Source organism: Gouania willdenowi, chromosome 1 (assembly GCF_900634775.1).
Source record: "Gouania willdenowi chromosome 1, fGouWil2.1, whole genome shotgun sequence".
Classification (NCBI taxonomy): domain Eukaryota; kingdom Metazoa; phylum Chordata; class Actinopteri; order Blenniiformes; family Gobiesocidae; genus Gouania; species Gouania willdenowi.
The window spans coordinates 5768890-5781638 of NC_041044.1; the positions used below are offsets into that span (position 1 = coordinate 5768890).

Below are 12749 nucleotides of genomic sequence, written 5' to 3' on the forward strand. Positions count from 1 at the left end.
AAGTGTTTTCAGTGAGAAACAAATCTTTCTTTTGGAAAAATAAATCTACCAAACATTTGTTGGTTGAACAAATTATTAACTTTTTTGCCAAAATAATTATTCAACCAGTGTGACTGAAATAGTTGTGATGTTTCTTGTACGGGAATCATCTATAAATTTATTATGGACATAAACAACTAAACAACATTTTATTTGAATAAAGTCCAACAAACACTTCAGTTTAAATAAACAGAATGTAAACTTTTCTGCTCTCATTTTCTATGCTCAAAACATTTTCAATAAAAATAGGCCGTGGCTATCCGTACGGTTGCCATATCAATATACTGACATTGTAATCGTACGCAGCGCCCCTATTTGTCCAGTTTAGGTCACATGACTAAGACTAAACCTAATCCCAACTCTAATCCTAACCCTAAAAAAAGTTGCAATATTGGGTTATAAGCAAACCCTAATCCTAATCCGATTCCTAACTCTAACATGCTACGTACGTATACTTCGGTAACCGTACCAATAGCACCGGGGGTTGTCCGTACGGCAACCGTACAAATAGACACTTTCATAAAAATAACACATTAGGTTTACCTGAAACTTCTGCTGTTTTTTTTATACATAGAAGTAATAAAATATTAACAAAATATTAATGAAGTGCTACCAAGATCTCTTGTGGTTCAATGAGCAGTGGTTAAACTTTTTGTTTTAACTTGATAATGAGCCCCGAGCTAATGGTAACGCTACAAACGAGCAACTTTTTCATAATATCTCTACCTGTGTTAAAGCCAAAGTGATTATTTTCGTACCCCTGGGGGTACTCGGACCTCACTTTGGGAACCTAGGTCTGAGGCGGATGCATAAGTGTTTTTACTTCATTCTTACTGCGATTTATTGTGTTTGTTCAACAGAGAAGGAGGACAGTGGTTGGCTTAAATGCATATGTTCTAGTTTGTTCCCGTTATTTCCCGTGACATCACCTCACTCCACTAGATATTCAATTTCGGCCAGATTTGGATCTTTCCACCTTAGCCCCGAAATAAACATCCACCAGTGTTTTGCTGCAAAACTCATTAATGTGTAAAAAGACCATTTGGCAGAGTTCTTGAGAGCAAACACAAATACAGAAATGAAAACTTAATAGAAGCATCATTGCAACATTTCACACACAGTCAATCCACACAGTGTGGCAGTCACTGTGGATGGCTCAGCTATGCAGGAATAAAGGACTTTTGGGTTTTAGTTCACTTATTAGAAAATTAATCTGTAAAAAGCAATAATACAAGAGATTTTTCACAACCTATGATGTATGTAACCACTGCAGCACTTTGAGTCTCTCATTCTGTGCAACACCAACAAGTTCTTCAAACCTCTTTGCACTTTTTACTGGAGAACAGCAAAGAACACGCTGCCCAGGCTTTGTGCTGTCACCACCCTTTGCTGCTCTGAGGAGAAATGGGTCAACGTGCAGAGAAATAAGTTTACTGTATGTTTCAAACTCTTATTTTTTGTGGATGTCAAAAAAAAAAAAAAACATGACTCCAAAACTAAACAAAAATACTTCAGAAACACACAAAATGAAAAGAAATCCCATTTCCATCCATCCATTTTCAAACCCACTTGCTCTTGTTTTACAGGGTCGCGGGGGTCTGCCGGTGCCAATCATAGGCTCTCATTGGGCGCTGGGCGAGAAATCACACTTAATAACTAAAAAAAAATTCCACAAAATCTATTTTCTTCTCTCTGAAAACACAAAGTCACAATAAAAACACACAATAACACTAAAAACACGGAATTATAACAAAACATATACAAATGGCAGAAAAATTCACAAAGTGCAACAAATACAATCAAAGAAAACTTCACAAAGTGACTTAAAAATACACCCAAAAACACAGAAAACAACAACAACAAATGACAACATTAATGTTTGGTCATTAGTCTATTCAGTGGCCCTTGGATTGAACGATTACATATTTGCTGTGATAAAAGTAGCCCTTCTCTGCTTCCAAATAAGCAAAAAAGTTGAACATTTTTAGATTAACTTTAAACATCATCAATTATTAGTTGCCCTAAACCAGCATATACTTTAACTTTGTGTTTTCTAAGCTTTTATGTACAGTACGGTACTCATTCAATGGCAAAAGTGAAGCACGTTCCTTTTTTTATTGTGTTGTGAAAGCTCTATAAAATGTAAGATATTTACATTTCTGGACTTGATCTTCCTACCAATGGTTTAAAGTGTTGCTCAGCTTCAACTCTTAATAGAAAAGTCATTGGACTTCCTTCATTTGGTTTTGTCTACAGCCTTAGAGAAATGATTGTGTTTCTTTGTCTGACACTGACTGAGTGTGAAAGCAGTTAATTAATTCAAGTGTTAATCTGTTAACCTTTGTTTCCCTGTGTGTGTTATCCAGGATGGTGGAATACTCTCTGGACCTACAGAACATCAACTTCACCGCCATCAGAACAGTGAGGGTCCTGCGGCCCCTCAAAGCAATTAACAGAGTTCCCAGTAAGTCCAACCCTTCCAGTCTTTACAGGTCATACATACTGTAGACTCACATGAGCTTCTGCTCAGAGCTTATCAGGCTATGGAACAATCTGGAGAACATTAAAGAAACTAGGGTGACCATACGTCCGCTTTCACCTGGGCATGTCCTATTTTCTGTCCAGAGATATTTGACAAATTAATGAAAGTTAATTTTAAAGACCACAACTCTTCTAATATTTGCTCTATCGGAGAAATTCTACTAGTTTCTGAAAGCTAAGGAATTGTTCTTTAAAGACATTATTAGTCATCATTCATGTGACGGAATCATTAAAAACGCAGCTTTGTTTTGACGAAATCGTCACACACAAGGAAAAGAGAATGAGAAGCAAAGTAGAAGCAAAAGAGAGATTAAAAGTGACCAAATAGCAGTGGATTAATTGAAAAGGTTATTAATTGTGCATATTTAATGATTAGTTACTGTTCTGTAAGCAATTATTTTTTTGTTACAGTTGTAATTTCTAGGAGGTGATTTTTTTTCGTTGTTTCATTGTTGAGAGATTTTAAGAAGAAATATGAGATTTTTCAATTATTATGCATAATAAAGGTGATTGACTTCAGTAAGTCTTTGTTATGAAGAGAGAAATACATTTTTAAGCCTTATGGACAATAACAAACTATTTATTATTAGGGGTGTTGAAAAAAATTGATTTGGCGATATATCGCGATGGCACATGGCATGTTAAAGCCAATGTTTTGAGTGTAAAATATGGCAATAAAATGTATTTCATACATAATATTCTTATGAAGGAGTAGACATTTACTGATGAGTTTTTTCTTATATATATATATAAAAAAAAATTGCAATTATCGCCTTATACTACCTATGTATCGGGATATTAATTGTATCGCCAGATGCCAGGCAATACACACCCCTATTTATTAAATTATATTGTATTTTGCTGCTACAAGGTACAATCAAGAAAACGTAGAGTACTTTGAGTATGCCGTGGTCAGGCTTTTTTTGTAAATCAGTGGTCACCCTAAAAGAAACCAACTTCTCGTAGCACGCGTGTGTGCGCTGTGACTCAGCAACATAAACAGCCTTGTGTTTAAGAGCCAGAATACACTGAAAATGAGTCATGGAGCTAAAAATGACTGAACTGTGAGCTTGTTTGTAATGAAAGGCTACAACCTGCCAATTATCTGATGTTTGGATCTGATTTTGTTTTATGATGACAGCAGTGCTGTTTCCGTCAGCTTCACCAACACAGCTTTACACAGCAGGAGCCAGAAAACACCATTTGCCAGTTTACAGCCGCTATTTTACATGAAGCTATTAAGATACTATAGTATACACTGGTACAACTTTATTATAGTTAACAAAATTATACAACACTTTCATAATTACAATGAATAACAATAATACAGATTTTAATAACAGAATCATAAAGTAGAAACTAAATTTCAATACTGTGTTAAAGTAAACACATCTTTTTATGACAGGAACAGATTTGTTCTTGCACTGCCAGGAACAATATTTGAAACAATCAACTCGTCCCAAGGAAAAATAATGCACTAAAAGATGGTGCCACCAAAAGTTTCTTTTCCCGCAGTTTTTGTCTCATTATTATTATTTGTTCCTAGTTAGAATGTTGGCCGACACTAACAAGCAAACATTGTTTTTCTTTACTTTTCCTTTGTCGCGTTTCCAACCCAGTCTCACTCCAAAGTGTAGAATGACTACGTTTGTCCACTATGTATAGACTAGACATCCTACGCATGTGCCTCTCAGGGCGTAGACATCCTACGCATGTGCCTCTCAGGGCGTAGACATACTACGCATGTGCCTTTCACTGTATAGACATCCTACGCATGTGCCTCTCAGGGCGTAGACATACTACGCATGTGCCTCTCAGGGCGTAGACATACTACGCATGTGCCTTTCACTGTATAGACATCCTACGCATGTGCCTCTCAGGGCGTAGACATACTACACATGTGCCTTTCACTGTATAGACATCCTACGCATGTGCCTCTCAGGGCGTAGACATCCTACGCATGTGCCTCTCAGGGTATAGACATCCTACGCATGTGCCTCTCAGGGCGTAGACATACTACGCATGTGCCTCTCAGGGCGTAGACATCCTACGCATGTGCCTCTCAGGGCGTAGACATCCTACGCATGTGCCTCTCAGGGCGTAGACATACTACGCATGTGCCTTTCACTGTATAGACATCCTACGCATGTGCCTTTCACTGTATAGACATCCTACGCATGTGCCTATCAGGGTATAGACATCCTACACATATACCTCTCAGAATATAGACATCCTACGCGTGTGCCTATCAGGGTATAGACATCCTACGCATGTGCCTCTCAGGGTATAGACATCCTACGCATCATTTGCCTAGTGTTTTTTATGGGGCATACGTCAAATCACATGAACACCTCCGTTTCAGGAAGGAAAAACATGGCAGACATTTGTTAAATTTTCGCTGAAAATTGTTATATATTAAGAGAGCTTGTGGCTTTAGTTTTGTTTTAATAACATATCAAGTGAGTAATGTACTCTTACCTTTCATAGTATTCATTCGGTATATGTATACGCTTCATGTCAGCACATTCATCCTGCTTTATCCTGTTGCTATGGTGTTGCTAAGGACGCTGAGAAGGTACCGGAAGTGATTATTTACAGATGTATTTATTATATCACTGATTACTTTAAGTGTTTTTTTTTATGATTATCATTACAATTATTTATATTAATTTACATTTGAATATATTTCCACACCACACCTTGAGGCTAAAGTATAGTTTAAGACAGTTTGATAGTGTATATTTCTATTTTGGCGATATAGAAAATTTTGCCTATATATATATATATATATATATAATTTTATTACTTATTTTGTATTAAAATACTTGTTTTCGGAGACCTGCTGCTTTCTCTACATGTTAGAACATGAGAAGCTCAGTTAAATGGATTACTGATTGCGTCCTAGCCCATACCTTCCCCTGAACAAGCTCCACTACAGATCTCACTCACACGTGCTGTCCCTTAGAGGAGAAGAAGCCAATAGCGACACATATTGTGCAGCTGTTTGTTAATATATGTCCCTGTGCCATTATGCATTTTTTATTTTTTTGTGTCATTTTGCATATTTTTGTGTATATTTCTGTTCATTTGTACTTTTTTGTGTGTATTTTTGGTGTTGTTGTCCCGTTGTGAATTTTGTTTATTACGTATTTTTTGTGTATTTCTCTGTTAATTTGTGTTTTTGTAGTAATTATGTGTATTTTTTGCTGTCATTTTGTGCGTTTATTTTGGGGCCGTTAGTTGCTCATGTTTGTGATACATTTGTTTTTACTAATCGTAAAGGAGCATAGGGCAGGATTTGAGAAAACATAAACATTGATTTAGGTTTTTTTTAATGCTAGTGGGTGATGAAGCGCTCTAAATCAAAAAGATCGAGTCCACACATACAGTATTTCTACCTATTGCCTTTAAAAGATTGTGTGATAGATTTTGTACTGCTGTTACGGGTACGAACAGCAGTACAGTTCCCTGCGGACGTGACGTCAAATGACGCTGGTGCGTGTTCTTGACGGCTTGCAGAGGCGGCCCGCTACCCGAAATAAAAAAGAATGAGAAGAAGACAGCTTGGAGACTGAAAGGAGACAAGCACAGTAGACGAAACTACTGTTTGGTTCTACAAATTACGCAGAGGCATGTGCACAGGTCTTGCAGTAAACAGTCACATGAACGGTGAGTAAATAATGTCACAGTATCAGTGTCACACATAGGCAAAGCGGGCAGCAGTCTTTCTGACGTCACTCCTCTGACTTTTTCAAACCGTAGATGCAGACACACACTCCTCCACACAGCACAGGTTAAACCAAAAGGCTGAATAACTGACGGGATATTAAACTTTCAAACAAGAACTGACTACAACACTGAAAACGAACCAGCACCTCCGCCTGTCAGTCATGGACCAATAATGGCTCCTAATCACTGATCCGCCGCCGGTGCACCACCCGCACAGCACATGCACACATGGAGACACGCTGCGACAAACAGGCAGACATGCTCAGACAGCGGTGTTGACAGATGGGGAAACACACACACGCACACACAAAGATCGGGATCCACACACACCACAGTGATCATGGCGTCCACATCAGATCGCCTGTCACTCAGACACCTAAACTTAAAGAAAAGGACAGACAGACTGACCGAGAAAACACGGATGGAGGCAAAATGACAATCAGCTGCGTTTCTCTTGAGCCGGCTTGGCTGATGACTGCAGTTACACTAATGACCGTGGTGTCACTATGGAGTCTGATTTATACATCCTGTCCTATGCTCCTTTAAAGTACTGTGATGTTATTTTAGCCTGTGTGGTATATTCATCAGAAAATTTAACCCTGAATTGTCTTTCTGGTCAGACTTTATTTAAATTGAAATTATTGAGATTTATATCGTATATCGCCATTTTGACAAAAAATATCAAGATATGAATTTTGGTCCTTATTGCCCAGCCCTAGTAATGATGTAAATAAAGTTTTTTTTTTTCTTTAAAAATTCATTATAAACCTAAAACCTATATATATATATAAACCTAATGTGCCTTCACTTAAAAACTTTAAAAACATGTAGTGTAATAATGCAATAAAAAATGTATTTGACAGGCACTAAAATGATTTTTTTTCCCTTTTTAAAACAAATTATTTTAAATTAAATAAAAATTGTAAATGTATATATATATATATATATATATACATGTGTTTGTGTGTATAAAGAAGAACTCCAACACTGGTCAAAATGACATTTTTACTCTGATTACATTTTAAACAAGCTACTTTTCGAGTAGAATATTTCAGTGCTCTTTCCACCTCTGTGTACAGTGTTGGGAAGGTTACTTTCAAATTGTAATCAGCTCATATGGGGCGCAAAAAATGGGAGGAGGAAATGCAAATAAATGAATGCACTGGGCGCAATGCAATTCATCAAATCTGGAACTGTTTGCAGTGATTGTTTTAGCACCGGAAAATAGTATGAGGCAGGTGCAAACACACACGTAGAGATCCGCTGCAGTAAATGTTGGCACAAAACACAGCGGAGATGGAAAAAAGGCCAGAATCAGCTGATCAGATGCCTAATTTACGCAGTGTTGGCGCAATGTTCACATATGAGAGTGTGGTTACTCAGCGCTACTCAGGAGGTCAGACCTGCTAGATGATGGTCAGTAGATCATCTTCAAATGGTGCAGACTGATGGACAGACTGTGTTGCTGTATTAATTCTGATCAATGACAGATCAATAGGACGGTTTCTGTCCAAATCTGCCTATTTTTCATGGACCGATCAGAGCAAAGTTACAATGTCAGTGTGCTTCTATGCACTCACGTCTCCACACTGAATGAGCAAAACGCTGTAAATAGGGCGGTCTCCACTGCGTCACCAAAGGTATTATGGACGCATCTGGTTTACCACCCTTTATTTCAGATTGTAGTGAATCCGCCCAGAGTGAATAAACCTGCAAAGCTGAGAAATAACATCATGTAATCAATTGATTTTAACAATGTATCTGTAATCCATTACCAATTATATAAACTGTAACTGTGATGGATTACAGTTATTCAGTTTGTAATCTGATTACGCAATGCTGCTACATGTAATCCATTACTTCCCAACACTGTCTTTGTACGTATGTGTATGGTATCACTATCAGGGAATCTCTGGATCTCTGAATGAGTGCTTTGGGATTTATTCATACAACTTCAGCTCTAAAGCCTGAGTGATAAAAGGTGGGTGGATGGGCCTTCATCCATCACATCCTCCAAAATTCTAATTTAGAGGCAGTGGAAGACAAAATAGATCAGTTGGCTGGGCTGAGAATGGATCTTTTAAATTTTCTTCCCGAGTGAAATATAAATTCCACACATGTACAACAGAAATTAGATTTAATCGATTTAGATATTGGTAAAATAAAACCCCTGGTTAAGTCATCTCTGTGTAATACATTTCCCAACAATAATTCAAATCATTTTATCAATAGGGGCCAAAAAAGTTAAGGATATTGTAAATGTTTTCTGACAAGTATCGACCAAATGTATGGTGTGGTGCATAAAATGTGCAGTTCATGCTGTTTGGTGTGAGAGCCAGTGTTGTGCTAGTTACTGAAAAAAAGTAACTAGTTACCATTACTAGTTACTTCATTCACAAAGCAACTCAGTTACTATTTTACTTACTTACACCAAAAAGTACAGTAATGCGTTACTGGAAAAAGTAACTTTTGAGTTTCTTAGAATTAAAGAATGTATTATTTATTTTTGGGTCATTTGTGTCCATACAGCTTCATACTAGTGCTGTAATAATATAATAATCCACTGTTGATCAGCTGCTATAAAACAACCATAAATGATGTGCATATAAAGCACAAAACAGCTGCTCCAAAATTAAAACAGTAATTTTTCAGCCATAGCACAGTAATGTAAAGTAAGCTGTGCATATTCCAGATGCACATTCTGCTGTTGAAAATGCTTATGAAAATAAATGTGGAAAAACTAATTCACAGCATTTTTCTCAGCTACACAATGCTAAACATATCAGGCTAATGAGCTGCTGTTAGCAGTGACTCAGCAGTAGTGACAGACTTCTTATTTACAACAACATACCGTGCAATAGTTTGGCTCTCGCATTGATCCGCCATGATTGGCGCACGTGATGTAAACAGAAACAAGCTGACAATACTTCTTCTTCTACTGTTTTACCGTTGTTGGCATGGCATCCTGCAAAAATATGTAGCGCCACTGTAAACAGGAAGTACACTGCAGCTATCAAAGTAACAGACAAACGCACCATATTGTAACGGTAACTGCGTTATTTCATTAGAAAAATATTGCGTTACAGTACTAGTTACTGTCAAAAGTAATGTACGCGTTACCGCCCAACACTGGTGAGAGCTAATCTCTCCCAAGAGATCTCAGCAGTAAATGAAGACAAATTTAAAAGTGGAGAAGCTAGTTTCTACATGACAGTTAGTCCCACATTAGGTAATTGTTACTTACCATAGCATCATCTGATATCAGTGTTGTATACCTTTGAGGGCCTGGGTGTAAGTGGGATGTATTTCAGGTTTATCTGTTCAGTTTTATTATTACAAACTCAATTTGTCTTTACTACAGTGTAGTTTATTTTGTGTCTTATCATTGACTGTAGCTCCGGGCTTCTAGTCTTCGAGTTTACACTAATTTATACAAACTCTTGTATTCTAAGTGTGCGTTCACGCAGACGAATCCTAGAGCAGTTAAAATGCTTTAGGATTCATTTGACCTGATTGTCCGCCTCGTTTGGTTGGTGTGAACACAAACGAAGTCTAGAGCGGATCAAACAGGCAAATTCTAGAGCGATTGTTTCTGTCGATCTTGGGGCATTTCCAATCAAAGGTTAGAACGACTAGGAGCACTGTCAATCAAACACAGGACATATCAGCAATGTTGTTGAGTTCACGGCATTGTGGGTGGTCAGGAGAGCTGGTGAAGGCCTTTAATTCTTCAACCCCAACGGACCCGCCGGCGGGGGCAGCTCCAGCTTCCGTGACTCTCACGGGTCTAAATGTTGTAAAGAAGGAATTAAATCACACATTTTATACTTCTGTAATCCTAAGAAACTATTGAAGCTAAAACTATAGCCAACCCACATTCAAGATGGTAACTACAGAGTAATACATGCATTCATGTCAGAGTCTCTAAAACATCAGAAAACTCTCCAATAACGCAAGATAAAGTCCCAACATTTGTCACTAGTCACTAAGAGCTTCACAGTTGGAGCATTCACTAGGATACCGGTGAATTCCAAACAAGGAGGGGAGGCGTGGTTGATTCCATACAAGTCTCATGATTCTACATACTGCAGCTTTAAACTATGTAGTATTTTAATGCAAAATAAGCTTTCAAATAAAAAAACAACATTTATAGGTATTATTTTCTTATATATTGTATAAAGCACTTTCATTGCTATCAAAGCAATACCAAAGTACTTTACAATATCAGCTAATTTATAAATTTACATACCAATGGGACAGAGCTGCCATACAAGGTGCTAGACGAGCATTGAGAGCAACTTCGGGTTCTTTGTCTTTCCCAACGACATTTCATGACATAGATATAGCCTTAGGATCGAACCCTCAACCCCTCGATCAGAAGACAACCCTTATATTATGTGAGCCAGGGTCTCCCAATAGGATTCTCAATATATTATAAATCCTGATATATGGCCCAGGCCTTGAGAGCTAAAGATATGCAGTAAACCCTGTGACCCTGAACAGGAACAAGCTGGTCTGAAGATAAATTAATGAATTTATAGTCACACAATCTTGTGAAGTTAAGGCGTTTTGTATGAATGACTTTGTTTTCTATAAATCTTTTAAAAATTGATCGATTTTGCTTTGGGCACATTTGTGGACTGCAATGAATAATACAATAGTGCATAAAAGATTGAAGATTGGATATAAAGTCTGAACAATAAAATGTTTAGGCCCATCCCCAATCCCAACAAATGTCAGTAAAACAATTAGTGAAAAAGATTTTTTTAAAAAACAACTCATCAACATAACATAAAATGTGCAATTGCGTATTTTATAAAAGTTGTAATAGAAATAAATTATGAAGCAAAAAATAATAATTCAGGCGAGGTGTAAAAATGTCATGACGTTGCTTGCTTCTCAATCACTTTAATGCTATGCTAACAGCAACAGTGCAGCTTTGGAATGTAGAACACCATCAGGTTGAAATGCGAAGGTCAGTCAATACAACACAGTGATACAATAAAATGGAGAGGGATTTAAAAAAAAATGTACTTCAGATAAAACACTTTTTTCTATGTGTGTAAATTAATTGACAAGGTGAAAGTGAAAGTGAAACGGATCAGAGTGTATGTTTATTCTCCATTATAATCTCAGCAACAGTGTTGTTTTCGGTCTGAATTATGGATTTGATATGGATATGAATTCCAAATTTCACAGACCACTTGTTAACAAAACTAAATGTTTGTTATGGAGTCAGAAAATCTTGCTAGGGGCAATTTCAATTTGTTTTAAAAAAATGCCTACAGTTTATCGATTTATGAGACCAACACGCTGCATTAACAGTGACGGACCCTAGAGTGGTTAAAACGCCTCTCCAGGCCAGAGCCAATCCAACGCTGAGCGTGTTCCACATCTACAGTCAGAACCTCTGGCTGCGGTGCTGCATGTATTCAGGGAAGGCGGAGCTTTAATCCAATGTATTCACACTGTAATGTTGTCATTCTTAATGTTAGAATTTAGTGCTGTAAAGCTTACGTAAACTGTTGTAGTATCGGCTCCTGAAAGGCACGCCTTTTGTCACCATAGCGCGCCCTCTTCAAAACATTTGAAATTGATGGCGCTCGTGCAGGGAGTTACTGGGAGCGCTTTTCTGTTTTTCTGGCTAAAGAAGTCTCTACTCCAGTAACGGATCAGAAGTTGTGCTCTTAAACACAAACATATCCAAACCAAGGTGATAAAATCATCAGCTATTCTCCACCCATTAGGACCAAGTCTACGACTAAATCTGTTTGAAAGCACCCTGTGTTAGGAAAATGATTTAGTTATCATGCCCAGCAGCTTTAACTTGAATAATTTGTATTTATAACTGTATAGGTTGGTAAATAACACCTGAATAAGTGAAGTTATTTATGAAACCTGGGTGATGTCTTGGGTATCAGGCATTGGTTTATGAGGTGGCTGTGTTTTGTGCCCTTCTGTCTACTGAAACTGACTCCTGAAAACTCAAAGAGCACAGGGGTATTTAAAGTTCTGAAAAACTCATTTCCCCAGAACGATTTTCTCTAATCCGGAAAAAACCTGCTTGAATATCAAAGCCATCACGGAAAGGATTGCTTTAGTGTTTTAAGCACCCCAAGCCCGTTGCTTGGTTCTTGTCCGACATGGAGTGTAATCAGTTTCCTGCTTTAGTGTTTAGTGTTCATGTGCTGCGCAGGCAATCATTTTAAGAGTCTATGAGTGCTCTTCAGATTGAATATGCTTTTGCTGGAAGATAATGATTTTGCAACATTTAGAGTTGCTTAAACTAGCTTTGCAACTTGTAAGGGCCTTGAAATCAACAGCATCTGATGTTCAGATGTGGCTCGTTTTATTGTAAAACATACAACAATGAAAACCAATACTTTTCAAGGTTTTCTCACTTCTCTTGACACTTACGTCTTTTAATACTGTTTTAAATT

General features: G+C 37.5%; 1 protein-coding gene across 1 annotated transcript in view; it reads left to right on the forward strand.

Annotated features, from left to right (window-relative positions):
- The window catches only part of LOC114471718 (voltage-dependent T-type calcium channel subunit alpha-1I-like), a 498082-nt gene that overhangs the window by 259509 nt on the left and 225824 nt on the right, over positions 1-12749 (forward strand). The window contains exon 5 of the mRNA XM_028460576.1: positions 2406-2503. Within this exon, the coding sequence (XP_028316377.1) occupies positions 2406-2503 (98 nt within the window). The remainder of the gene's footprint in view (positions 1-2405; positions 2504-12749) is intronic.